General features: G+C 44.4%; 1 protein-coding gene across 11 annotated transcripts in view; it reads left to right on the top strand.

Annotated features, from left to right (window-relative positions):
* Positions 1-27,193, top strand: part of HMBOX1 (homeobox containing 1) — a 118,596-nt gene extending 91,403 nt beyond the window's left edge. For 6 of the 11 annotated variants that reach the window (XM_050972500.1, XM_050972499.1, XM_050972505.1 and 3 more), the window contains 5 exons: positions 5,010-5,092; positions 7,274-7,369; positions 8,761-8,855; positions 9,017-9,118; positions 12,049-27,193. In XM_050972500.1, the coding sequence (XP_050828457.1) occupies positions 5,010-5,092; positions 7,274-7,369; positions 8,761-8,855; positions 9,017-9,118; positions 12,049-12,186 (514 nt within the window). In that variant the 3' untranslated portion in view covers positions 12,187-27,193. The remainder of the gene's footprint in view (positions 1-5,009; positions 5,093-7,273; positions 7,370-8,760; positions 8,856-9,016; positions 9,119-12,048) is intronic. The other 5 variants (XM_050972507.1, XM_050972502.1, XM_050972504.1 and 2 more) reach the window with 5 other exon arrangements.
* Positions 27,194-27,555: the final 362 nt, after the last annotated feature.

The raw sequence follows: 27,555 nt of genomic DNA, 5'->3' as shown, positions 1-27,555 counted from the left end.
ACATTCCTGCAGAAAGGGAATGAAGGAGAGGATGGGATCATTCCCTTTGCTCTGTGATTAAATTGTGTTCAGCTGGACTGCAGCCTGAGTTTTGGGGAAGATGAATCTCCCATTCCTGGAAGTGTCCAAGGCCAGGTTGGACGGGGCTTGGAGCAGCCTGGGATAGTGGGAGGTGTCCCTGCCCATTATAGAAGGTCTTCAGGGTCCTTCCAGCCCAAACCCTTCTGTGGCTCTTTGGTCTCCAGCAGGGGAGTTGGAGCCCCACAAGAGTGCCAGGGTATTTCCCACCCCTGTGGGAGCTTCACTTGCAGGTGAAGCTCCCACAGGGGTGGAAGTGGTCACCCAGGGATGCAAACACAAAGGGAGGCAGTGAGCTTGCAGCATGTCTGCTGTTCTTCAGTAAATATCCATCTGTGTATTCTTGCCTCCCATTAACTGCAAGGTCAATTATCCTTCCTCAGGTGAGGGTGATCTGTGTCCCCATACCTGGGTGACCTCACCTGAGGGTGACTCAGCTGCTGCAGCACTGTCAATTGTTACCTGCAGCACATTTGAGCCTCTCTACTCTGAACCCCTGCCACACTTGGAAGTTTTAACCATTAGGTCCTGCTGTAAGCCATACATTTCCTCAACTTGGGGTCTTTTGATCAGTTTTGGGGGGCTTTATCTCTTCCTTTATCTGGAAAAGCACCGACTCCACCCATCCTTCCGTGGTTGTCATTTCAGACACTTCCCTGGCAGCTGCAGAGCTGATAGTAAGCAACAGAACTTCGCTGTGGATTATCAGGAACACTACTGAGGCATTGCTTAATGCATCTGATATCTCAGCCTTGAGAACAGAAGGGGGAAAAAAAAAGGATTGGCAGCTATTGCAGGAATTCAGAGAGGGGCACCTTGGTAAAGAGTGGAGGGGGGAGACTTCTCCTTCCATTACAGAGCCCTGGGCTGAGATGGATTCCCTCTCCATCATTGTCCTGAGCACATTATCCCTGAAAGAAAGAGGTTTCTCTGAATCTGCAATTTTTCTAGGCTTCAGTGTTATTGAAATGAAACGGCTTCAAGGATATCTACATTCTTTACCATCATATGGATTCTCATCTCATGTAAATTATTTGGCCACTTTTCATTTTAATCCTCCACTGTCATTTTCTACAAAAGAGATCATTTGGTTTCTTCATGGAAGGTATTCAGCTGACAGCTGCCCTTTGTCTAGAAAGCAGTGTGCCTTTGCAGGAGTTACTTGTGCCTGCTCCTTTTCTTTTTTTCCTTCCTTTTAAGTTCATATGGCTTCATATTTTTCATCTGTAGCTTTCAGAAGCTTTTCAGACTGTGAACAGGTTTGTGGCTGTGAAGGGAATTTCAGACATCCTGCATTTTTTCCCTGTGTTGATAAGAAACAGAACTAGAGGCAGAATAATTAATTTACTGCAAGAAGAACTGTGGTCCAAAAAAACCACAGTGTTTTCACAACTTCTGCATGAGCAAACAAAATAGTCACTGATGATGTTTTGAATTTTTTTCCATGGCTTTCTTATCTTGGAAACTTAATTATTCTCATCTACTTCTCAGGAATCATATAACCATAGAGTCATTGGGGGTGAAAAAGATTTTTAGGATCATCAAGTCCAGCCATCAACCAGCATTGTGTTCACCACTAAGCCAGGTCCTTCAGTGCCACATGGTCAGACATTTAAAACGTTGTGCTTTGTCACAGGACCTTGATGGGATGGGGATGAAATGTGATGTGTTGGTAGGCAGAGTTTATGCACAGGGGATTTGGAGGCTGAGGAGGAAAATCAGCAATTAGGGTTGGATATTTAGGGTTACCTGGAGCTGTGAGACCTTTTCCTTTCAGGTTAGGAGCTCTGATAAAGCAGCTTGCACTCCTTCAAACACAGAATGGAGAGAAACAGTATGGCCTCAAGAATGGCCTGAAGCTGAAGGGGAGTAGATTTAGGTTGGATTTTGGGAGAAATTCTCCTCTGGGAGGGTGTGAGACCCTGGCACAGGTGGCCCAGAGAAGCTGTGGCTGCCCTTGCATCCTTGGACGTGTCCAAGATTTGGTTGGAGCAGCCTGGGATAGTGGCAGCTGTCCCTGCCCATGGCAGGATGTTGGAACTGAATCATCTTTAAGGTCCCTTCCACCCCACACCATCCTGGGATTGATTTCTGAGGAGAAGATTCAGTTTTGGGGAGCACAAGTTGAGGGCTGGCCAAGTTTATGAGTGTGGGGGATGGAGAAGTTCCATCATTAATGAGGATAAGGAATAATCCAGCAGGGAAAGGAGAGGCAGGTTCTAAAATTACTGTCAGCTGCAGAAACAGAGTTTTAACTGCTCCACTAGTTCCCCTTCCAGCTGGTACCCACTTGGCTTTGGGATCCCCACAAAAAGGACCAGGACAGCTGTGTGACAACTCACTGAGATTTTTGATGATTTTCATAAATTGAGATTAGGGTGAGAAGAATTTCACATTTTCTAGTGAGAATCACTTTCCTTGTAGAATTTTTTAGACATTTTACATGAAAAGATCAGAAATTCCTGTTTGAATGTAAAGAAAACGTTTCAGAATGATGAGAAATATCAGGCAAATTAATTGTTTATAACTTAGTTGTAAAATGTTTAGAGATAAGAATGAAAAGAATTCCTGCTTAAGCAGTTTCTGAATCACAAAAATGATTGGAATACACAAAACTCCCTCGTTTGCTAGAGGAGGTGTCTCATTCCTTTTCCAGTTCTGGAAGTTTGCTCCATCACAGGGAGATTTCCTGTTATCCCAGAGAAATGCAAGCATGGGCTGAAGTTTTGTTGTTGGTAGAAAATATTTTTGTTGTTTGTTGGAGGCAGCAAAAGCCAGGCTGTGGCTTGGGAAAGGGACAGTGTTGAGTTAGGTGACAAGAAAAGGGTCACTGGTGGCTCTGGTGTTGTCTTTGCTGCTTTAATTAGTGTCTCAGTTTATTGAATTAATAAGAATGGGCAGTTCAAGGTCACCCTGATTGATAATTTTATGTATTTTGTAATTTCTTCCATGAATGTTGTTTTTTGTACCTGTGGTGCTGTTTAGGACTCCAGGGCAGGCAATATGTTCATGTAAATAAGAGAGCAGCAGTTTTTCAGCTGGGATCTCTTGATGTTCCTTTATCTCAGGGTGCCTAGAAGAGGAAATGATTCTTGGCTCTGGGCAGAGGGCAGTGCTCTGTGGGTGGGAGAGCTGAAATATTGTCATGGGGCTGCTGAACTGGGATCCTGAGCTTCTGCTTCCATCACTACCGGAAAAAGCTTTTCTGCTCTGTTTTCCAAGCTCTCCATTCCCCAAAAATACACCTTGGTCCAGAACCCTGCAACCCCTTTGAACAGAAATTTGCAGGTTGAGATGGACACACCCATCACTTCAAAGGCTGGAATCACACAAAGGGGATAGACAGGAAAGAGGGGGGAATACACTTTAAAAATTAACCATGTCCAGAGGGTGTGATGTTCATTTTAAATTCTCCTAAAGCTGAACAGAGACACCAGGCCTGTGTCAGGGAACTCCTCCTTTGGTTCCTCAATTCCAGCAATGAGTTCACTCTAATAAGGGAAGTGCTGGCTGACAAACTCCCAACTTTTCCTACACTTAAATTGAAGTTTAAGGCAGAGCTGCCCTTCATTTGGAGAAGATGGAGCCATTCCTGTGGTTCCATTTGCTCTCTTCCAGCAGATCACCTGGAAGTACATGGATGGTGCAGCTCTCTGAGCTGATGTGTGATTTCTCTTACTGAGCAGCAGCTCTGAAATAGGAGCCAATTTTGGGCATAGCTGTGACTGTAAATAACTCTGTGAACAGGGGAATGAAGTAGTGGCACCTAAAATTCAACCTGAGTGTCCAGAGTTTGGACAGAAAGAGTTCCTGTATGGAACAGAATTTGGATTTCCATAGAAAGTAACTGGGGCCAATCCACTGGATGAATAATGGAAAATAATAATTGCCTCAATATGCCTGAATCTCCTATTGCCAAATGATCTACAGTTAAGGAAATAAAAATCTTTTTTTCAACTCCAGAGCAGCTGTCCAGCAGCCGGGCCTGCTGCTGATCAAAGTTGATAAAAAGAAATCCTAGGATAATATATTATGGAGAATCTACAGAAAAAAACAGTGGTAGTCCCTGCTTGTGGTGTGATTAGCAGAGTCCATTGAAGAAAACAGGACGTTTTGTTGGTTTCAGTGCAGATCTGATAAGCTCTGTGGAATGTAAATCAGTTCATTACAATTTGCAGAACGGTTCAATGAGGTAAAAGAGGAAACAGTTTTAACTTTTATAGGGTGTTTACTGCATATAAAGTACAATAAAATCACAATTATTCCAGAAAAAATAGTGTTAGAAATGTGCTGTACTCAATGTGTTATTCTGGGGAAGATTGAAAAATTTTCAATTGTGGTTTTAAAACAACAGTCTGACTGTAGAAATTGTCCTGTGTCATTTCATAGCATCTCCACACCACATCTGTCTCTGCAGTATCTGCAGAGACCCCTGTGGGGTTTTGCATAATACAGATATTAAAAGTATATATGGATGTGTATATATTAACAAATATATATGAACAGGGATGAAAATAAATGTTAAGCAGCTCCTTCTGCCTAAGCTGAGGGTGTGTCAGGAATAAATAATAAATAAATGATAGTAAAGTCAAAGGCCTGTGGTGTCTTGGAGCTGATGCTTCACTTGACAATCTTAACTCTGATAGCCATGGAATTGCCTACATTTTTGGGTGTCCTAGTACAGTATTCCAGATGCTGAGATAATATTCATTTATCTCAGGGATTTGGGAAGTTTCCTTCATTCCATGTGGAAATAAGTGCAGGCTGATGTTACTTTACCATAAAATTCACTGTGGTACCTTTGGAGGAGTGATGCATAAATCAGCAGCTGACACCTTTTAGTGGAGCTGCTTTGGAACCTTCCTTTGATTCTGATTTCTTAAGAAAAAAACACCTGGGTTTTGTTTTGGTTTTTTTTTTCCCTTTTGCAGTTACTTCAATGAGAATCAATATCCCGACGAGGCAAAGAGAGAAGAAATTGCCAACGCCTGTAATGCAGTCATCCAAAAACCAGGTGAGGAGCTGCTGGGGGGTCCTTCCCAAAAACAAAGAGGTTTCAGCACCTTGAGTTCTCAGACTGATGTTTGCAGAATCACAGAATCAGTTGGGTTGGAAAAGACCTCCAAGGTCATCAACCTTTGACTGATAAATCAGGTTTTTGGAGGAGGAAGGAGCTCAGCTCTCCTGTTTTTCAGTATTTTACAGCTTCCAGACATGGATCTCAGATTAGAACCTGGGTATTAATGGAGGACCTTATCTTTAGGTCAACAAGTTGCATTTTCCCTGTTTCTGGAGAAGTTATACTTAGGAGAGGAGCATGAATATTCAGTGTAGTGTTAGTGGATGCACCTGCCTTTGCTTAGTTTTGCTAACCAAACATTTACATAGATTTCAGAACTTGTGGTTTGGATATTTTTAGATTTCTTACAACCAGAATAAAAATTAATGAGAAGGCAACTAAAGTGTGAGTCATGCGCATGGAATCACAAAATTATTTAGGATGGAAAAGCCACTGGAATCATTGAGTCCAACCATCCCCAGCACTGCCAAGGCCACCACTGATCCGTGTCCTCAAGTGCCACATCCACAGGGATTTTAAATCCCTCCATGGATGGGGACTCCTCCATCTCCCTGGGTAGCTGTTCCAGGGCTGGACAGATCTTTCCAGGCAGGAATTGTTCCCAAAACCCAACCTGAGCATCCTTGGTGCAGCTCGAGTCCATTTCCTCTCATCCTGTCCCTGTTCCCTGGGAGAAAAGATGGATCCCCACTTTCTGATCCTTTCAGGGAGTTGTGGAGAGCTGGGACTGTCACAGGATAGCTGAGGGTCAGACAGTGTAGAATGGAAGTGACCTCTGGAGTTCATCTGGTGAGGCAGGACCAGCTTAGATGAGATTGTTCAGTTTTCAGTATCTCCAAAATCAGAGGTTTTCCCATCTCCAGGCCCCTGTTCCACAATGTTGAGCACCCTCATGGCAAAGTACTTTTTCCCTGATACCTGCTGAAATTTTCCCTGAAAAATCCATCAGGTAGAGGACCAGAGAGCTGAGGATTTGATTCCTGGCTGTGCTGCTGGTTTGTGGAACAACTTGGAACAAAGAGCAGCAAGACCATGTCAGGGAGCAGTAAAATACTGCCAGTGCTGCTGATGCAAAGCATTAGGCAGCAGCCAAGCTATCAATTTCCAGAGTTTTCTTTCTTTCACTTGTCTCATCTCTCCTAACTTATTTAAGTGTGCAGATTGCTGCAATTACATGGGTGTTTTGTATGCTGAATAAATAAACTTGGAGAAGGAGTCAGAAGCAGAGGGGGGCTCAACCCTGTGTAGCCTACAGAGGTCTGAGGATGCAAATATGGGGAATATTTTATATAGGGTCAAGAGCAACTGAAAAGGTTTCCAGATGTCCTTGAAATACTGAATCACTCCAGTCTTCCCTTATTATGACCAGATAAAGGCATAGTTTTCTATAGCTGCCTTCTGGTTTTTGGGACATTTTTTTTTTGGTTTAAATGTAAAAATGCAGTTTCCAGCATCCACCCCCGTTCTCCCAAAAGATCCCGAGTGTCCTGGCACTGTTGGAAGGGTGTGATGGGAGCTGAAAAAGGAAAGCAGATTGCAAGGGTGACACAAAACCACTTCATTCATTTTACTGCTGTGTGAAACAGTGAACTGTACCCTCGTGACACATAGTAAGAGAAGGAGCCCCAGGGATGGGGTTTGTGGCAGGAATTTCAGTTTTTGGAATCTCAGTTTTGTGCTCAAACTGGAAAAGCAGCCCTTCATTCTCCTATGGCTCTGGATTGAGTTGGTTAAAACTGCAGAGAAATTCCTGTCATTCTTAAAAACAGAAGAAAAGAGGATAATTGGCAGTTAGTGCCACAGCACCTAGACACTGGAATGTCATCCACATGGAGTTCTGTTTTTTCTCAGTTATAATAACTTCCCAGTGCTGTTTGTGTTTCAGGGGTTTATCCCATAGAATCCCAGAATTGTTTGGGTGAGCAGGGACCTCAAAGCTCATCTAAAACTCCAATCCCAGAACAGGGACAGGGGAACCTCCACTATCCCAGGTTGCTCCAAGTCTTGTCCAACCTGTTCTTGGACACTTCCCAGGGATGTGGCAGCCACAGCTTCTCTGGAACCCAGTGAGTAACACCACTGAACTTTTATTTTCCCCTCCTGTTGCTTTCCTAGGAAAAAAGTTGTCGGATTTGGAGCGAGTTACTTCCCTCAAAGTGTACAACTGGTTTGCCAACAGGAGGAAGGAGATCAAGAGAAGAGCCAATATTGGTAATGTATCACAGAGCCTACCTGCAAGGCTTGGGGTTTGCTCAGGAGAGGTGGCAATTACGTAAGAATAAATTAGTGAAAACACCAGAGGTGCTGACAGCCTTGGCAGAAATGTGGAGGAATTATGAAAATGAGTCCCTTGCTGTTCCAGATTTTTTTGTGAAATACGTGGAATTTGTAGAATTCTGTCATCAGTGCAGGAAAAAGTGATGCAGTTACAAAGTTTTACAGGAAGATCAGCTTTAAAAAGCAAAGTGAGAATTTTATAGGTGGAAGGAGAGTTACATTTCCCTCCTTTGAGGATCCAAACTCAAATCTGAAATGAAACCTCAAAATTGTAAATAAAGGAGATAAAGATGTTGGCAGGTTCACAAACTTAGTGTGGTTTTTGTCCTGGTTATACCTCTCCCCCTGACAGCTTTCCAAGGTTTTGCCCAGGGACAAATGGCTGGAAAAAAGCCATATTTTTTGTTGATGATCAGGAAAAAACAAAAGTCACTTCAGAGTTAACCCTGTGGGTTCTTAGCTGATAGTAAGGAAATCAAATTGTCTCTGAACTTGTAGGAAGGAGACCCTCTGATGTGGATAAGGTATTCTAAGGAGAATAAATCACCTCAGTGATTTATTATTTTGTGGATTCAACAAACTCCTACCATTCCTAAAAAGTTTGATGCCCTTAATTAGATGTTATGCAGAATTACTTTTGCAACCCATGGGTGAACAGATGTCTATATCTGCTTATTTCCAGTATTTTTAATTATTTCAAATGTTCTACTATTCTGCCTTATTTATGAATAATAAAAAAAGCTCTTATTACATCATTTAACAAGTTACTGAAGTTTAGCAAAATTTCTTTTTCTACAAGTAAAAATGGCTTCTCAAAGGGATGGACGAATAAAGCAAATTTCGTGTTTGGAGAGGAGGTTTGAAAGAGATCAAAAAGAATCAAGGGGAGCTTCAGATATATGGATCCCACTGGAAGATGGATTTTTGTGTTTTCAAATGCCTGAAGTGCTTTCAGAAATTTCTCCCATCTATTTTCAGACACTCCCCACCCCCTTGAGTCCTGCCCAGTCCAAACTATGGGGGAAGATTTACAGGGAATGCCTTTGTCACCCCAGTACCTTAGAAATGACACTGATTTCTGTCAGGACTGTTGGAAGGCAGGGATTTTTACTCCCAGACAGGTCTGATGGTTGGCAGGGAAGGATTTCAGGCAAAGCAGTGTTTGTACCTCTGCTACCTTCCCAAAGGTTGGAGAGGAAAGCGCTAAGAGCTAACCCTGTTCCTCCAGTTATTCTAACTTCCCAAAAAAGGGAAAAAAACCCCTGAGTTACTTCAGCTTCTCCAATGCATCAGATAAATGAGGGATCCATTTGCTTTTTTCGAAGAAGCAGCAATCCTGGAGAGCCATGGAATAGATGTACAGAGTCCAGGAGGGCACTCCAACAGCGACGACGTGGACGGCAATGACTACTCAGAGCAGGTGAGCACTGGAGCCTCGTGGCCCAAACAGGGAGAACTCCAACACCTAAAAAGGCCCTTTTGCCTCTTGACAATCCTGTTTGGTTTGGCTTTTGTGTCATTGTGATGGGGAGAGGGTGAGAATCCAGTACTGACCCCCGTGGATTTGTTGCCTCCCAACAGGACACTTGGCAAGTACGCAACGGGGAGGAGGAGGGACGGTGTTCCGAGGGAGGCAGAGAAGCAGAGAAGGTAGAAGAAGACAGGAGGATCTGCTCCAAACAAGCAAGTTACACCCCTCACACCACACACAATGTCTGAGACACGGCAGGAGAGCCTCACCTCAGCCAGAGCCCTGCCATAGCCACGCTCTCCTTCCCTGTCACTCTGAGTTCCCCTCCCTCAGGAAGGGATGGACAGGTCTTTCACAGACACCAACACTTGTCCTGAAAAACTGGGCACCTCTTGCACCTCTGATTTCTCTCTGCAAGAAAGGGCCTGGTCTAGCCAGGGCCACCCCTGCTGTGAGCTGCTGACCTGGCCCCAGACATGAGCAGGAGGGAGCCCTGCCCAGGACCCTTCAGAATTCCTTGTTCCAGCCTTTCCCAGCAGGATTCTGAGCACTGAGCACCCTCCTGGAAGTTCCTGAGCTCCCTCTGTTCTGTGGGAGAACCTTCTCAGGATCATCCCTCAGACACTGGCAGACAAAGGGTGAAGGGTGGGTGGGCAGGGTTTGATTTACTAAGCTCTGACCTTTAATTGGCCCATTCCATACTGTTCTGCAAGAGTGTGCCACTGTTTGGATTCTTTACATATTATCTGTCTTTTTTGTTTGTTTATTTGCTTTTGCTGTTGCATTTTAATTTTTGCCCGTTCTCTCTTTTTCTTGGTTATTTTTAACCCTTGACAGCAACTTCTTTTTTAAATTCTCTAGCAAAAGAATATCCCTTCCCACACTCTGAGCCCTCACCTACCCTAAAGTTGGTGACCCTTCCTCCACACACCTTCCTGACAGGTATTGCATCCCCTTCCCAGTTTTCCCAGTGCTGGCCAAACCTCCATGGTTTGGCACCAGTGACTCAACCAGTTCACTCCTGCTTTTGAGAGGAGATATTTCTGTGCTACCCCACAGCTGGGCTGGATCACTTCTCCCTGAGAAGCTGGGAGTTCTCCCTCTGCAAAGGCTGCTGGTGGAGTGGAACAGCAGCTGAGTGTCCTGGAATGAGTCCCTGGCACACTTGGCTCTGGCCCAGTGCAGCAGGTCCTGGCAGAGGCATCCCCAGCTGCTCTGCTCCTGATGGGGATTGAGACCCTTTTTGTAGGTCAGCACCAGCAGATTTGGTGGGACCAACTTCTCTGGCTCTCAGTGATGAGAAACTGCTCTGTGACTGCCATAAAATATTTAGAAACCACTGCCAAGCCCAGAAAATTCCCTGTCAGACAGACAGGACTGGAATACTGAGGTGGAGGATGATGTAGACTCCTGATCTGTTTTTCTTCTGTGCATTAACCAGGGTACTTTGAGAAGAGAAATAAATGGGTTATTAAAATTGAAAGATCTTTGTTTAGAGGCCTTAGAAATTACATTTCTCAGTAATCTGGGCTCCTCTGTGAGGTGTAATTAGTCAGCAGCAGCAAAGCAGGTTAAATGGCAAGTTCTCCTGATGACCATTTCACATCCCTTAGCTGTTGAACCCAGAAATTCTTTTTTCCACAGATACACCTAAACTCTAATAAACTTTAAAACACAAAGTTCATCTAAATACTAACAAAGTGCCTAAACCCCAGATTTCAAGGCTCTGTATTTGTACCATGACAAAGATTTCTGAGAGGCCCTGAAATTTACCAGACCCTTGCTGTGAATGAATGAATCCTTCTGAATAACCTCAGGATTTTACCAGATCCTGGCTTTTTTTTAGTCCTCCTCAAGATTTGTACCCACCGTCTTAATTTAAAAATCCTCTGTGCATGTTTTAAATTTTAAGTCACACAAGTTCATCACTTGAAGGCTGTTGGGATACTGATAAATGTTTATAATTTCCTTTCTGTAAATGGTAATAATTTAAAAACCCAGGATCTCAGGGGGATAACTATTAGTGCCCTGTTTTAAAGAGGGGAAAGCACCGTGATTTTTCCCAAAATTCCCTATTTGATTTATGGTGGTTCCAGTCCCCTTCAGTCACTGCTTTTCTTAGCATTGGAAGAGTTTTCCAGCATCTTTTCCCTTGTATCTGTGTGAATTCAGTGTTTTCCCAGGATGCTGACTTGGACCAAGGCTTAGGCTCAGTTTGTGTCATGGTTCTGGTCAATAATAGCAGTTAAAGAAAAAATACTTCTCCAATGTAGATAGAATTATTTCATTCTAGTAGCTTCCAGCTTCTGGAAGTCAGTAGTTTTAAGAGACTTCCTGAGTTTCCATAATTTCTGGCAGACTAATTTCCCCTGGATTTGTCAAGCATGCACCTTTTAAAGCCATTTTTACTTTTGTCTGATGTAAAAATCAGTGAATCCTGAACTGAGCTGTGCTAAGTGAGCAGTGCTTCCCACTGCTGCCTTGGATCACATTCCAGCGAGTGTCTTTGATTATTAGATCATAAAAAAACCATGGACAATTGTCCTCTTGTTTTCCAATTATTTGTAATAAACATTTATCATATCAACCATCAGCCATTTCTTCCCCAAACTGGATGACTTGACTCTCTTTAGCTTCTTCTCATGAGGAAACCTCTTCGCTTGGGATGTTTCTTTTCTCTGCCTTTTCGATTTCTGTTGTGGCATCAAATGGAATCAGAGAACCCACAAAATGGTTTTGGGTTGGAAGGGACCTTAAAGTTCACCTCATTCCACCCCCTGCCATGGCCAGGGATGACCTAAACAGAGCAACCAGAACTGTATATTCCAGCTATAAGCATGGACCTGTGCCATGCCCAGTGGTTCCTGTCTTAATTTACTTTCCTGATTTAACCTTGTGTATCACTTGTGTCATTATAATTCAATATTTTCCTCCAGAGCTGGGTCCCCCACTCCCTGCCTTGTTACCTTTGTCTGCACAGTGAGGGAAACCAGTCCTAAACCAGTTGTAAACCAGTTGTAAACCAATCCTAATCCCATGTTGTGACCCTGCTCTGTGCCCCCACAATCACTCAGCGCATTTTTTTTTGGACTTGTGGAATAATAACCCTGCTTCTCTCTGCTCCTTCCCACATGGTTCCCAGGATGACAGCACTAGCCATAGTGACCACCAAGACCCCATTTCCTTAGCAGTGGAGATGGCAGCAGTCAACCACACCATCCTGGCGCTGGCCCGGCAAGGAGCCAACGAGATCAAGACAGAGGCTCTGGACGACGACTGATGCCAAGAGAGGGGAGGGTCAAAGCAAGAAGTAACTTAGTTTTAGACGTAGCACCTTAGCAGACTTTCCTCGGTCCTTAATATGTGTTCTTACAGTATAACTTTGCAGTTTCTTGTACGTCAGTTAGCTGTTAGGGTCTTGTTCTGTGAAGATGGCATGGTGCCCTCAGCCTTTGCATATACTCTCTCAGTATTAATTCCCAATAAATAATCAATCAACCAACCAACCTCCCTCTCCCGGCCCCCAGTGGCTAGAAAGGTAAAATTAAAAAAAAAAAAAAAAAAAAAGGAAAAAAAAGGAAAAAAAAAAAATCTTGCTGCTCTGTCTTAGCATTCAAAGTGCTTCCAGGTATTTTAGACAGCCCTCAATTACAAGTCTTAGGCTACACTTAAAATCTTGGATAACCTTAGAGATGGTGTTGAAACCGATAGTCCGTACGCTTTCCCTGCCCTGAGACTGAAAGGATGCAAGCTGAGGTAGTGGCACAGGGTCGATGGACACCAGACTGGGAGTATCAACAGAGAGTAAAAAGAACACTTAGAAACCCCACTCCAGCATGGGAATAAATGATTTCCAGCTGCAATAAGCCGTGCCTCACTGGTCATACAGTGACTCCGTTTACTTTCGGGTGCTGTGCCGAGAATGTCCATTGGAAACACATTCCCACATTTCAGTTGATGCTCACACATTCAGCACAGACATCCTCTGCTCTCACAAGCTGCGTGGCTTAGTGGAGAAGTGCTGCCTTCTGCCTCTGCAACCATGGGTGAAGCCCAGCCTGGGATCAAATGAAAAATGAGCTGAATGTCTAATGGACAGCAGTCCACTTCTCAGAACCACTGCTCGTTCTTGGCATGGCTGGCAGTGCCTGCTCAGAAGAGGTCTAGACTCTTAGCCATCTGTCATTAACAATTTCACCTTTAATTCCTCCTCTCTCACCTTTTCTGTCCCCACTCTGCTCCCCTCTTCACTTTGCCACTTTCGAAAGCAATGTTTTCCAGGAAGGTTGTTAAGGTCCTAAAATGGGTGAGTGGATTTTTACACACTTGTGTAAGTAATGCCTATGTCCTGACTAGCCTGAAAGGTTACTGGAGAATTCAACACCTGACCTTTGCTAGATAACCATCAGAGCAAAATATTCTCCTAAATACGAACTTTTTTTGTTTGTTTGAAGGCAGGAGGATCTCTTACCTGAGAAATGGGGTGTGAATGTTTTGTGTTCTCTTTACTCTGTCTTTGTTAAGGTGTGAGAAAGCTATACTGCTACGAGCAATTTAATTAATAATTGGAAGCCATACTGATAATGGATGTGGTAATATTTGTAAAGCAAACCTACTCTAAGTAGCAGGAACTAATGGAATTGTTTTCCTTGATCATATGTAGCACTTTTGTTACTTTTTTCTTAAAGATATTTATATTTGATAAGTCTTTTTTTTATCATTTGAGAATTCCAAATACCAAACAGCAAACTTGCATTACAGAGTCACCCTGCGATCACCTTGTCATCTAGTATCTAAATGATGAACTGTGTGTGCATCTAAGAAAATTACATCTGCTAGCATTGTGTGGAAATGATCTCCTGGCATCCTGATAAAATGATATGTTGCTGCCGGTAAGAGGAAACGTTTTGATGGAAACAGCACGAGAAGCGTTAGAGACGGGCAGGGCTGTGTTACATTAACAGAGAACAGATTAAAAACCTACGGAAATTTTTGCCTAGAGACACATGCAGAAAAGTTTGCATAGCATTTCCTCCACATTCCTCTTTTTCTTCCCAGTTCGTGCGGGGATAGCCTAAAGAGGGGAAAACAGCTCAAGGATGGGTTTCCCTTTGCTCCCCTCCACTTTCGAGGTGGAGCAAAGGGAAATTCCTGTTACTCGCCTTCTTCTCATCCCTTCCTCCCTCTTAACCCTCAGAGAGCTTCGTGATGGCTCCAGCGTGGCTCCTCAGCAGGTTTTGAGCCAGGCTGAGCCCTCCTGCTCAATCCATGTGGAGCAAACTGCTCCCCCACGTGCCAAGGAGATCCTGTGCTCTCAGAGGGCACCGCCGTGCCACCTCTCTGTCCCTTGGAAGATCTATAGGTAGGGCTTGGCCTCGACTTCCACTTATGGATTTCATTGGGAAATTTATGTGCTTTCCTTAGATACAGATCACTGGAGCAGAATGAAGCTGTCTTTTTTTCCCTTTTTATTGCATTTCTCAAGTAGGAAAATCCATGAGAAGCATCAGGGTGGACTCAGGAAAGGCAGGACTTGGATCAGTGACCATTGCACCACTGCAGTTATTTTCTTACTGCCTGTATGAATGTTTTGGTACTTAGGAGTGAAAGGATGGGGAGAGCTTTTATTTCTATTTTTGCACAGCAGAATGATCGAGCAAACTCGAGCCTTAGTGGAATTTTACCTACTTACTCATTCCACAGTCACACACTGAGCTGACAAGCAACATCCACGATTTATAGTAAGGAGATTTTAATAATCGATGACCTCTTTACGTTGGGCTTGCCACCACCATTTGTTCTGGCTGTTTCATTTTAAAAAGAACAGACTCAAACTGTTGGACAGCTGCAATTTTAAAAGAAATATTGCTTATTGCTTACTGTAGTATCTGTAAAAAAAAAAAAGGCATTGTTTGAGGCTTTGCCTTTTTAAAGCAATAGGGAAGAATAAAAATAGTGTTAGAACATCTGTATCCTGATTATAGGTTCATGTGATGCAGGATCAAAGTAACACCACTGAAATTGTGTGTCTGTACCATCTAATGTAGAATAATCTGGTCTTAATTCTGTTTGTCACTGTCAGGAAGCTGCTGACATCCCACACAGTATCTTCTCTGAAGGTTAAACAGGTAAAAAACCCCTTGTGAGCAACTGGAGATTGGCACATCTTCCTGGGCCGTAAATACCCAGTTTTCTACCTTTCCACATTGTCATTTTATCAGAGAAAATATCAAATATCTGGGGACTCAGCCCCTTGGTGTTTGGGGTGTGTCTGTTCTGGCTTCTCTTTGGGCATCGGGAGCTACAAGGAACGAGTGGCACCTCAGCTGTCCCCAGGGTGCTCCTGGCAGGTTGTTCCCTTCATTCTGGAAGTTCATAAGGATTCATTTGCAGCTGGTCAGTCCCTTTTTGGTTTGAGGTGAATTATCTGGGATGGGACAGGTGCTGATGTGATGGTACCGAGGCGAGCGGATGTGATCTGGAGTAAGCGAAAGAATTGGTGGAGGGTGTGTCCTGGAATTCAGGAATCCTGGAATTCTTTCTTTTGGGGTCTTTTCCACGATATGAGAGTTACTTTGTCTTTCTGTCTGTGGGCTGCCTTGGAAATGAAGCCTCATTTTGGTAGCACTGCAGTGGAGTGGCAGTTTGTTGTAGCCAGGCTGGAGTCACTGCCGTTTGTTCCCTGGGGGTTCCCTTGAAGTGGCTCTGGTGGCAGATCCGAGCTACCTTTTTGTTCTGTGAACAGAGAAGTTATTTTAGAAGCTCCTCATCTGTGATGGTCACAGATTGCTTTTACCTTTGTAGAGTGAGTTCTAGCTGATATTTTGTCCCTCATACTTGAGTTGTTGTCTCTGACCGTCTTCTTAAAAAAACAATTTCTACCTCCACTTCTTTTCTGGATTGTTTCGGTGTTGGGTATTTTTTTAGTTTCCCCCACCCTTTTTCCTGAAGTATGAGATCCCAAACATTTGTAAAAGCCTTATGAGTTGATAAAAATCAGCAGATTTGTTTTCTGTTGAATACTCTGCAGACACACATGCTGGATGTGAGTCTGCAATGCACCCTTGCAGCAATTAAGGAATCTCATTAAGAGCCTTCAGGAGGTCATGGAAAGGGTTTGGACCCCTCAGTCCATCATTTGTGGGGCCATTGCATGGGCAGGACGGGGAAGATGGGAGGGTTGGAGCACATGTCACATACTGGGGGATTGCAGAAGCTGGGATTGTCCAGGCTGGCTCTGGGGACATCCCAGATTTTGGGTTTTAACTGTCTTAATTAATTAGTTTTGACTTGGGGGTCCAGTGGAGGATCAGGAGTTGGACTTTGATGATCCTTGTGGGTCCCTTCCAACTCAGGATATTCTTTGATTCCAGAGAAGACAGAACCAGGCTCTTCTCAGAGGTGCCCAGCAAAACCCTGAGGGGCAGAGGGCTGAAGCTGCAGGAAGGAAAATCCCAGATGAATATAAATAGAAGTATTTTCATGCTCAGTAGTAGAAATGGCCCAGAAAGTCAGTGAAATTCCCATCCTTGGGGATACTCAAAATTCAACTGGACAGGGTTGGATTAGAGACCTCCGGAGGTCTCTTCTGACCTAAATTATTCTCAGATTCTGTGCAGACCTGCTCAGGCTGAGTTGTTCCCTAGTTCTGATTTGTCCTTGTTGACTTGTTCAAAGAAATGCTGTTAATTTGTTGGGGTTTTGTTCTGTTTTGCTGTTAATAAAAATTATCTTTTCTAGTTTACTAAGAGAGGGGAGCTTTATTTGCAGGGTCTGGCTCCAGGCTCCAATCAAGCCATAAGGTAGAGATTTCATTAATTATTTGCTCTGTTTACACAGTTCTTCAGGGATATTTGACTTATTCTGTTTGTTTCATTGCCTAACATCAGACTGGTAAGTTTTTCATGTTTTTGTAACATTTGTGATTTGTAGATCAGTTTTTGCCTTCATTTGTGAAGATTAATCTTTGTCTTGCTGCTGTGAGTGCAAGTGAGAAACTCCACATAGCTGAACCTATTTCAGTAAAAATTTGGATTAACTCAAGACCACTGGTGACTGCTGTGGTAAACCAGAAATTTTGGGTCAGTAAATCATAAATTGATGATTATTAGGAGCTGAAAATTGATTGGGAAAAAGTCAGATTATGCTCACTTTCCTTATGCTGTTGGCCACTTCTAGGAAAAGCAGTGTGGTAGTTGAAATAGGTTTTATTTTTCATACAGATAAACCCACTGAAATTGGTATAAGAATTTTCCAAACTCAGAATTACTGCCTTGATGCAGGATGTTGGTTCCCTGTGAGTGATCCTAACTGGAATCCAAAGCTGGAGTCACATTTTCCTTTGCAAATTACTAAATTCACTGTGAAGCTTTGCCCATAATCCTGAGCTGTGAGTGTTCAGCTGGGGATGGTTTCCAACCCCTCCCCTACTCTTTTTAATTTATCCCTACTCATTTTAATTAATATTTATAGTCATGTTCCTCCTCCCACTCCAGCTCCCTCGTGGTGCAGCCCCCACTTCCCAGTGCTCATCAGCTTCCTTCCATCTCATTCTGTGATTACCAGCAAATTTTAGGGGGTTTTGTCAAAACTTTGCTCTTATTTGATCTGAGTTTTCTCACTCAAGTAGCTCCTGCACTCTTTGATGTTATTTACCTTGATGATATGATTTTGATCAAAGTCTTAAGCTTATAGGCAATAATCTTTGGTTTGGTGCAGCTTTTGGCATTTGGCAGGAATCTTTGTGTGCAGGATTGGTCTTAAAATTGTGTTACTTGTCAGTGACCTTAATATATGTTCCTTACATGGATTTTGTGTGTTTGTAGCAGCAGTCAGGGGTTGGATGCTGATCCCAGCTACTTTATTGGAATTTTGTGGAATTTTCACTGTGATTCCTTGGAAAGGAAGCTTGATGGCCTGACCAAAAAAAAAATACCTTGCAGTTCCCGAGAAAAGTTGCAGAGATATTTCAACCTAAAACATTCCCCTTTGGGCTTTTGAGCAGCTGGGATATTTACTCAGGATATTGGATCAGTTATTGGCCAAAAGGGATTTGGTACAGCCCTAAAACCTTCATTTCAGCCTCTCTTGCTGCTGTCAAATTTATGGGGTTTTAACTGTCTGACTGAAGACGTTGCACATTCGTGAAAACCAGAGGCATTCTAGAGATGGCAGCTACAAATCCAAATTTAAAATACACTGAAATTATCTTTTTTTTTTTCCTTTGTGAGAAATGTGTTACAACTAGAGGAGCGTGGTGGAGTGTTTTGAGGACTGTCACTAAGGTGACAGTGATTTGATGTTGGTTTTTGTCCAACAAACGTAAATCAGATCAAACCGATGGAAGTTTATCTCAGTGGCAGCAGTGAGGCAGAGGGAGAAAAATTTAAACTCTTTTACTAAAGAGTTTGTTGCCATCCTTGGCCTTAGGTTTTTTGGAAATAGCCTGGAATTGTTTGTTCTGTAGTTTATATCAGAGAATTGTGGCGTGGGTTGAGTGGGAAGGGATTTTAAAGAGCACCCAGTCCCACCCCTGCCATTGACAGGGACACCTTCCACTATCCCAGCTTGCTCCAAGCCCCAGTGTCCATCCTGGCCTTGGACACTTCCAGGGATGGAGCAGCCCCAACTGCCACGGAGCTAGAAAAGAATTTGCCATTTGAAACACGGGGGAAAATTCACAAAACGTTTAAAATGTCCCTTTTAATCAGGCTGATGCAGCCAAAGAACCGATGGGCTTCATGGCTGCAGTGTGGAGCTCTTTCCCATTCTTTCAGGGAGGTCTGGAGTGCTCCAGCCAAGAGCTCAAGCAGGAATGAACTGAAGCCATTGAGCTGGAGCAGGCTGGTGAGGGGCCTTTGATGTTTCTGTATGTGCAGAGCATCTCTCCCTCAGCTGCCTTGGCAGAAGCCTCCCTCTGCCATTTATTCCCTCTCTGCTCAATGGCAGCGGGTGTGTTCTGCTGATCAAAACACCCAGCACACTTGTGCTCAATCCTTTCAGGCTGCAGCCAGGGTAATTGGGATGGGCAGGATAAATGCATGGGAGTATGGCAGTCACAGTGATGGCAGCTCTTTTCAATGGCTGGGTGTCCCTGACGGGTAATTAGCAGCTTTAGAACTGTGGGGATTGGCATGGCCGTGATTAAAAGGATTTCTATCTTTTCTGTGATTGAAAACAGGAGATCTCCCGCCCCCTAATTCTCTTTTAATACCGGTGTTATTAGTGACACTTGGAACACAGCTCCTCTGTAAACTTAAATAATGACCTCAGTGAATGGTGACTTAAAACAGCAGGGACTGAACCGAGCTCAGTTTTCTATGCAAAGCTGCTCCTCCCGATTCTGTGTTCCCTGCTCCACGTGCCTGTCACTCCCTGTGAGTTGGGGAGACAAAGAGGACATTTGGTTGTGTGACAGCCTGGGGACAGATTGCCCAGGGCCTGGTTTAGCTCTTCTGGCTCATTTTGGATTTAAGGAGATGAAGAGGATGAGCCATGAACTCCCCTGGACTCATCCTGAGTTTTCAGCTCTCTGCAGGTGGAGGGTTCCTTGGAGCAGGGAATGTCCCTGGCTCTTGGGTGCCATTCCAAATTCCCATTCCCTGTTTGGAAGCCTTATCAGCCCTTGTTGCCATGTTCTCCTCAAACTCTGCTCTCTCAGCTAACACAGTGTAGTGATGGGAGCTATTTCCCTTTTTCCTTAAAAAAAAATCTCAAAACACCCCCCACAGGAGAGCTGCTGGGACACCATCCTTGCCATTCACCCAGGATATCTGGTGGTGACCCAAAATATCATCATTTTCCCTTGATCTGTTGCTGTAGTCTCCAAAAGCATCTGCCATGGGGTGTTCTGTGCCTTTTAAATCTGTTTTTGTGAGTATCTGTTGCCCCCTGAGTTCTTCAGAGCCTGTGCTCCATTTTTGCCCTTAAGTTTCTTGACCAGATTTTTCCATGGTGCTGTTCTCCACTTACCAAGCAGGTTTCCACATTTTGTTGGCATGTAAAGATGCTTAGAGGGACTCTTGAGTCAAATTTAGTAAAACTAGCAGCTTCCTATCACCAACAAATCCTCGAGAGAATTTAGGGACTTTCTTTTAGGCTTTTATTTAAATCTTCCAGTTACTTTTCAGCTTCTTTGCACTGAAATCCGTGTGAATCCCAGTTCAGAGCAGACCTGTGGCCGTGGGTACTTCAGTGCTTGGAGCACAATTCCCACCACTGCACTCACAGTACCAATGGGAACAACTTCTGTTTTAGAAAATGTATTTTTAGATATTCACTTGCTGCTGTCACTGGCCTCAATTCAGCTTCCCGTCCTCCTCTCCCTTCTCCTTAACTAATTAAAGTCTTCCATGTTATGGCAAGATGGCATATGTAGCTTAAATAACCCACCTCTTTAATTAAGAGGTTGGATTCAGCCTTCTGAGATATATTTGACATCATTTGAGATTTAAAAATACATTTTACTTACACAGTTTATCTGTCAGATCGCTCAAGGAGGGCAAAGAGATAATGAAAGTAAATTATTAATTAATATTTCTCACCCAGTATGTTCCATTAAGAATATTAAGCATTTATTCCATTCCTCAAAGCACATTTGACTTTGGATAGGATTTTTTTTTAAGTCTGCCTGCTGATGAAGTTGCTGCTGTCTCTCTTTGACAGGGCTGTAGGGACAGGGTGGAAAACACCCTTCAGGAGCTAACCAGAGCCAGGAATTCCCAGTATCAGCTCACTGACCAAGTTCCCATTTCCTTTATGCATTGTGGACAGATCTTTTGAAGCCCAGCTTGCCACACACTTGCCCTGACCCATCCAAGCTGCTTGAAAACAATTGGTAAAATTATGGAGTGAAAGCAGCAGCAGGAGCATCTCCACCTCCAGGGTGTGGGATGAGTTTGGGTTTGGAATGGTGAAGGAATTCAAGATGTTGCTGGGAAGGACCCAGGGGTATTTCACAGCGTCTGGAACTGCTCCCTGAAAAAGGGAAACACCTTGGGATCTTTCTTGGTGAGAGAACTGAAGTGGTTTAGGAGCTGTCCCTGGAATTTGAGCTGTGCTTTGGTCCATTTTCTCACAGAGGGAGTTCAGAGAATCCTGGAATGGTTTGGGAAGGGCCATTAAATCCATCCCATCCCACCCCTTCCATGGGCAGGGACACCTCCCACTGTCCCAGGCTCCTCCAAGCCCTGTCCAACTTGTCCTTGGACACTTCCAGGGATCCAGGGGCAGCTTCTCTGGGAATTTCATCCCAGCCACATCCTCACAGCCAAGACTTCCTTCCTAATACCCCATCCATCCCTGCCCTGTGGCAGTGGGAAGCCATTCCCTGTGTCCTGTCCCTCCATCCCTTGTCCCCAGTCCCTCTCCAGCTCTCCTGAGTCCGTTTATGCCCCGGAAGGTGCTGGAAGGTTTCCCTGCAGAGTTCCCTCTCAGTTTAGCCAAACATCCCCACCTTGGCACACAGGAACAATTCAAACAGTTCAGTTCAGCACTTCCTTCCTTCAGAGCTCTTTACTTACACAAATCTTTCTCAATCCTCTTTCTCCAGGGCCTTGGAGAAAATAAATGCAGTTGAGATGTGGGAATGTGTATAAATCCATTGGATATAGGTGATAAATTTGTAAAGAATGATGCAGAATAGAGAGACTCTTTCAGTTAGGGTTGGGTTTGGTTTTTTAAATTTTTTTTTTTTTATGAAGTAGATGGAAATAGGGAGTTTGTATCAGGATTGTGGGAGGCCACCCGACCTTCAGGGTCTCCTTGTAGGTGACACACTGGTCTCTTCTGGCCTTAATTGTAGATCTATGACTCCAAAGAGATAAAATGTGTCTTTTACCTTTAGAACTTGTTCAGAACATTGAATAGTTTATAGAGATTGGAGTTCTGGAGGGGTTCTCTGCAGCAAGAACTTTCCATCAGAGAACATGTTGTGCCTTACGTCTCTAACCCCAGTTCCAGTCCCATGCAGTAAAAATCCTGTACCATTACCCCAGAAATTCAGCAAAAATAGAATTTGATCAGCTTCAACCATTTCTTTGGGCTGCAGTGCCTCAGCAGCTGATTTTCACAAATACCATTTGCAGAGGGCTTCAAAAAATCCCACAGCCAGCACAGACCCTCTTGCTAAACCAGTATCTCCTTATTTCCTCCATGGAGCCTGCATTCCTGGAAGGAATTCCTGTGGAGTCTGAGCTCAACCCTCCTCAACTGCTCTGAGCCATTTGCTTCCCTCTGAAGTTGATTCTCAGTACTGAATTTGGCATATTATTTCCCCAGATTTCAGTGCTTCTCATAGAAATAATTTCTTTTATCTTTCATGCAAGCTCCTTCACATCCCAATAATCCCATTTTGCCTGGTTTGCCTCTTCTGAAGTGCTCTGACCTGAAGCTGTTGGCCTTGCAGCCTCCAAGTAAGGGATTTATGTTGTTTCCACCCTATAAAAAGCAATCCAGTGTAGGGCAGGAGCTTCCAGACTTTCTGCTCTGGGGTTTCCCAGCTCTCAGACCCTTCTCCCTTCCCTCCTTGCAGTTTGGATGATTAGGAAATCACAGAAATAGCAATTTTTAAATATAATTTTTTATTTTTATTACTTGGTCTGTCTTCTTTTTTTACTGGGAAGATTTGTTTACTGGGAGACATTCCCCTTTCCTTTGGCCTTTCAGATGGTGCTGTATCCATTACTTACTTGAAGTTGAAGTATATATGAAATAAATAAGAACAATTTTATCTACTTTGGCCGGTTAAAAAAAAAAAAAATCAGCTCATAAATTCAGCCAGTTTACAGCAGGTTCTTCACTTGCACAATCCTGTGTGAAATCAGGTGGTTGGACCATGGGAGAGGGACAGGGTGGAAGTGGTTTTTTTTTCATAGAATCATGGAATGGTTTGGGTTGGAAAGGACCTTTTAAAGCTCATCCAGTTCCTCCCCCTGCCATGGCCAGGGACACCTTCCCCTGTCCCAGGTTGCTCTAAGCTCCATCCAGCCTGGCCTTTTTTTGTTCCAATTTCTTTTGCCTTGCTTGCCCTGTGTGTTGGAACCTTAATTGGAGCAGTGGATTTTCCTGGTTTGGGTGCCTGCTTTTAATGTGGGTGTTTGGGACAGGATGCCTGGATTTGCACAGCTTTCCCAGGAGTCTGCTGCTTCCCTTGGACACTTCATTTATCCAGGGTTAGGGATCCCTCACTGCACCCAGAGTAGCTTATTGTCATTATTATTATTACTCATAAGTTGGTTTAGGCTTGAAAAATCATTGGAATATCTTGAAGTCACTTTTCCAAATGAAAAATTACAGTGAAAACAGAGTTTGGATTTTAAGCTTCCCATCTTCCAGTGTTATCCACTGAATTTTCCTTTCCTTTTTTTTTTTTTTTTTCCTTCTGTGTGAATTTGGGTGTCATCCTGGGCCTTGTGCTGACCTGAAGCTGTTTTTGGTTGCTGTGGGGTCAGAGCCCTGTTTGGTCTTTCGGGAGGGACAGAATCCCCATTCTATCACCCAGTAAAAACCCAAAAGCAAAATCCCTTTTTCCTTGCTGTTGGCTCCAGGAATGCCTGTCTGAATCTCATCGAAGGCTCCCTGATTTTGCTGCTGGAGTTCTGGATGGTTCTGGGCAGCACCTCTCCCCCCAGTGCTGCTGGCTGAGGCTGGGAGAGCCCGGTGTCCCGTTGGAAGTCAGATCCCGTGGGATGGCCCAGTGACAGGCTGTGCCCAGGAACACCAGATTGAAACTCAGTTCAGTTTCACAGCAGTTCTGTTGAAGGGTGACGAGTCAGAGTTGGTTGTGGCCATGGGGAGCACCATTTTCCTGACCCATTGCCTTGGCTGTCTTCCTCTTGGTCTCCGTGATCCTCCCAAAGCTCGGGAAGCGGGAGATACCTGCAGTACTTCTTTCATTTTAGCTTTTTTTTCTTAGTGTCAATTTAAAAAGTGCCTAAGTGAGGAACAGGACTCCAGAGTGAGCTGGAGGAATAGGATTAGACCTCATTTCCCCCTTAAGAAAAGAGCCCTCCCTGCATCCCTCCTCACATCCCTCCAGTGAGTCTGGAGCCCAGCAGAATTTCGCTGGAAAAAGTCCCCGTTCTTTCCTCGTGCTGCCCCCCTTGGTTCTCAGCCTTTTGGGAGGGATCTCATTCCTCAGCCAAATGTTTGCAATCTCTGATCTGGGGTGGATGGCAAAGAGGATGGAATTCAGTAGGAAACTGCCTCTTGGATTGCAGATAGAAAGAGCTCTGTGTGATAAACATCCACCTTTGGAATACCAGGTCTGGGTGGAAGAAGCTGATGTGCTTCTTTAATCACCTCCTTTGGAATCACAGAATGCTTTGGGTTGGAAAGAACCTTAAAAATCATCCAGCCATGGGCAGGGACACCTCCCACTATCCCAGATTGCTCCAAGCCCCCTCCAACCTGGCCTGGAACATTTCCAGGGATGGGGCAGCCAAAACCCCTCTGGAATCCCAAAGGCAGTTTCTTCCTGTATTCTTAATTATTTCTAGGTTTATCATAGTGGCACCTGCTAAACATTTTGTCCAAATAACCCTGACTATTGGCAGGTGGTTATAATTTTGTAAAGGTGAGAATTTTATGTGGGTTTAAAAAATAGAGGTATCAGTGATAGTTCAGAATATTTCATTAAAGGAGGATTTCTTCTGACCACAGTGAGAGGAGGTAACAGAACACTATGAAGGAGTTTGAGTAACACTTAAGGGTTCCAAATGAAAGCAATCCGTGTGTAGATGTTTTATTTTTCATTAGCAACAAATTGTTCTCACTCTGACAAACATCCGAGGCGGGAAGGCCTGGGAAAGGACTGTTGGCAAGGAGAGCTGTGAGGGCAGCCCTGCAGAGGGCAGAAACAGCCTCTGGGGCGTGGATGGGTGTTGATAGAAGGGGTAGATAGATCCTCTGGGAATTTCCTGATGGAAATCCACTTTTTTTGTGGAGCCCGTGGCACACACGGACCTTGGCCCTGCTCCAAGATGCCTTTTGGAAGTGAGATTTTCCCTGAGAAGTGATTGTCACTGGCAGTGCATGTTGGTGACAGCAGGTGGATGCTGTAGTTGAGTGCTGCAAGCCCCCGAGTGAGGGCACGGTGGAACAACCTCAGAGCCACAAAACCAGAGCAGAACCCCAGCGAAGACCAGGGAGGTTCTCACATCCCAGTTCTGTGTGCCTGGACTTTGTCCCACCGTGACCTCGGCCCGGGGGCGGGTGCCAGCCCTGCATCTCCTGTCTGGGCTCTGCTGGGATGGCTCCAGCTGCCTCCTGTCACTTCACTGTCCCCAGATACATCAGTGACACCCCAAAGGAGCCGTGTCCCATCCCTGCCCTGTCTGTTCCTCTGTCAGCCTCTCCCACCCAGCTGCTGGTTTGCCCAGCTGGGCCCTGTGTCTCATCTGCTGTAGGTGTCCTGCCTACCTCACAGGTAGCCATGGGATCCTGGAGTGGTGTGCTCACCCTCTGGTCAGTTTTCCATGAGCACTAGCGCACACTCACACTCACACACTCACACACACACTGGAATGTATATTCTCCTCCCCCCCCAGCCCCCAAATAACCTCTTGACCTGATCCTTGCTGTAGCCACCACCAACTCCTCTTGCAAATTGGATGCTGCTTTAAATGTGAAAACAAATGTTCAAGAAGCTATAAAACCTGAATGAAAGCTAAAGCTGAATTTATAAAGCCTTGTTGCATATGAGCCAAAAGTGCAAAAAGCTCTATATAATGAACTAACCTGCCACTCATATAAATATAAATATATATAAATATATTAAAATCAGACTGTTCTACAAAATTGTGTATTTGTATTTTTGTGTACGTACAATTTTCTGCTAAGCAGAAGGAGGATGTAGTATAGGATGATGTGAGAAGAGATTTTGTTTAATCATATTTCTTTGTTACTTATTTTTGTTAACATCCAGATGCCTGTCTTTGTCTTATGTGTATGACACTGTTCCAAAGGTGCAGTATCCCTCTCCTGCCGTGTGTCCGACCTCCTTCCTCCACAGGGAACGAGTCAGGTGATGCCCCTCATCATCATCATCATCATCATCACCATCATCCCCTTCAGATCCACCCTGGTCTTGATCTTTAGGGCTGCTTGTTCAGCTGAAAGATGAGATGTTTCATTTCCCAGCTCCTCGTGGTGGAGTTGAATATTCATGTTGTGGTTGACTCCACACGTAGTTGTTCCCCAAACACGTTTCCATGGTCTGCTGCTGCTCCTCAGCCTGACATTTTGGGGGAAGAAAATTGGATTGGGTAGATTGGGAGGGAGGATGAGCAGATCCTCGTGGTGGGAAGTTGCTCGTGGAGGAGAAAGTGCCGGGGTGGTTCCAGGGGTGAAGCTCAGTCACAGCCCACGGGGGATGGAGGAAGCACCCCCTGGCTGCTCCTGGGGGCTTGGCTGTCAGGAAGGAGGGCTGGGGAGGTGATGGGTTGTGGTTGGAACATCCACCCCTGCACCCCTGGTGGCTTTGGGGCACTTTGGCTCTTTGCTTTGAGAAGGTTGGAGCAGCTTGGAGAGGGGTCCATCTGTTCATGCCAGACGCCCTTGCAGTGAAGGCACTGAGTGTTGAGCATTCCAAATCCTCTCCCAGTCACTGCCTTTACCTGCAAGGTGCTGATGGCTCCAGTGTAGGAAACTGGTGTGCTTGGGAATTGTTATTTATCCATCACAGAGGGAACAAAGGGCCAAAGGAGACTGGATAGAACAGGATGGAGTGGAGTAACTGATGGGAGGCTTGGGGCAGGAGATGATGGAAGTTCACCTTCAGTCCCACCACAGCCCCTTGAGGAAACTGGTTCGGCCTCCATCCCAAATGCAGGTGAGGGTCAATATCCATCACACCTTCCCCTGGCAGCAGCTGCTGTGAAAATGAACCATCAACCTCTCCCCTTGTGCCCTTTTGGGTTTTTTGTTCAATTTAATCCCTGTCTGTGTCAGAGCTGACCCACGGCCAGGGGAGAGCGATACTGCACCTTTCTACGTAGGGCTCATATTTATAACAATGTGTAATGACTGTAGCAAAAGTCCTTGTTTCTGTATGTGAATGGACAGAGAAACAAGTGCTCTATTGTATTGATTAAAATAGTTCAAATGAGTCCTGTATCATTGTATCTCCTATTCTGGATTAGTGCCTTTTGGACAGTAGACTGTTCTGTAATTAAAATGTAGTATAACTGCTTTTTTGTACAGTTTTGTTTTAATAAAACTTTTTTTTAATTTGTGTTTATTTTAGTATTGTACCTATTAGAAAATAAAAACGTATAACTCAACACTGACCCTTTTCTTCTGTCATCCTTTTTGTGCAGGGCTTGTCTTGGACCTAAAATGTGTCCTGAGTAGAAAGTGAATGTAGAAAATTCGGATTTGTTTGGGCAAAAGTTAATTCTTTGTGCATTCCCCCTTTGGAAGGGATGAAGGTGGTGGGGTGGTGGATTTGGAGCAGTGGAATCCCTTGGAATGTGAGCCTTGGGCTGACTCCAGAGACCTTCTGGTGCTCTCTGTACCCCCAGCAGATGTTGGGAGTGGAGTTCCCTCCTTTGCCCGGGGTTGTGTTTGTCACAGGTCCCAGTGCTGCTCACACAAAGCTGTTGTGTCCTTGGGGGTGGTGCCCTTCCCTCTGGGAACCTCCCCCAGGCTC

The sequence above is a fragment of the Serinus canaria genome, chromosome 3, assembly GCF_022539315.1.
Source record: "Serinus canaria isolate serCan28SL12 chromosome 3, serCan2020, whole genome shotgun sequence".
Classification (NCBI taxonomy): domain Eukaryota; kingdom Metazoa; phylum Chordata; class Aves; order Passeriformes; family Fringillidae; genus Serinus; species Serinus canaria.
Note: the sequence above shows the minus strand (reverse complement) of the source record. Positions and strands in the feature narration are given on the sequence as shown.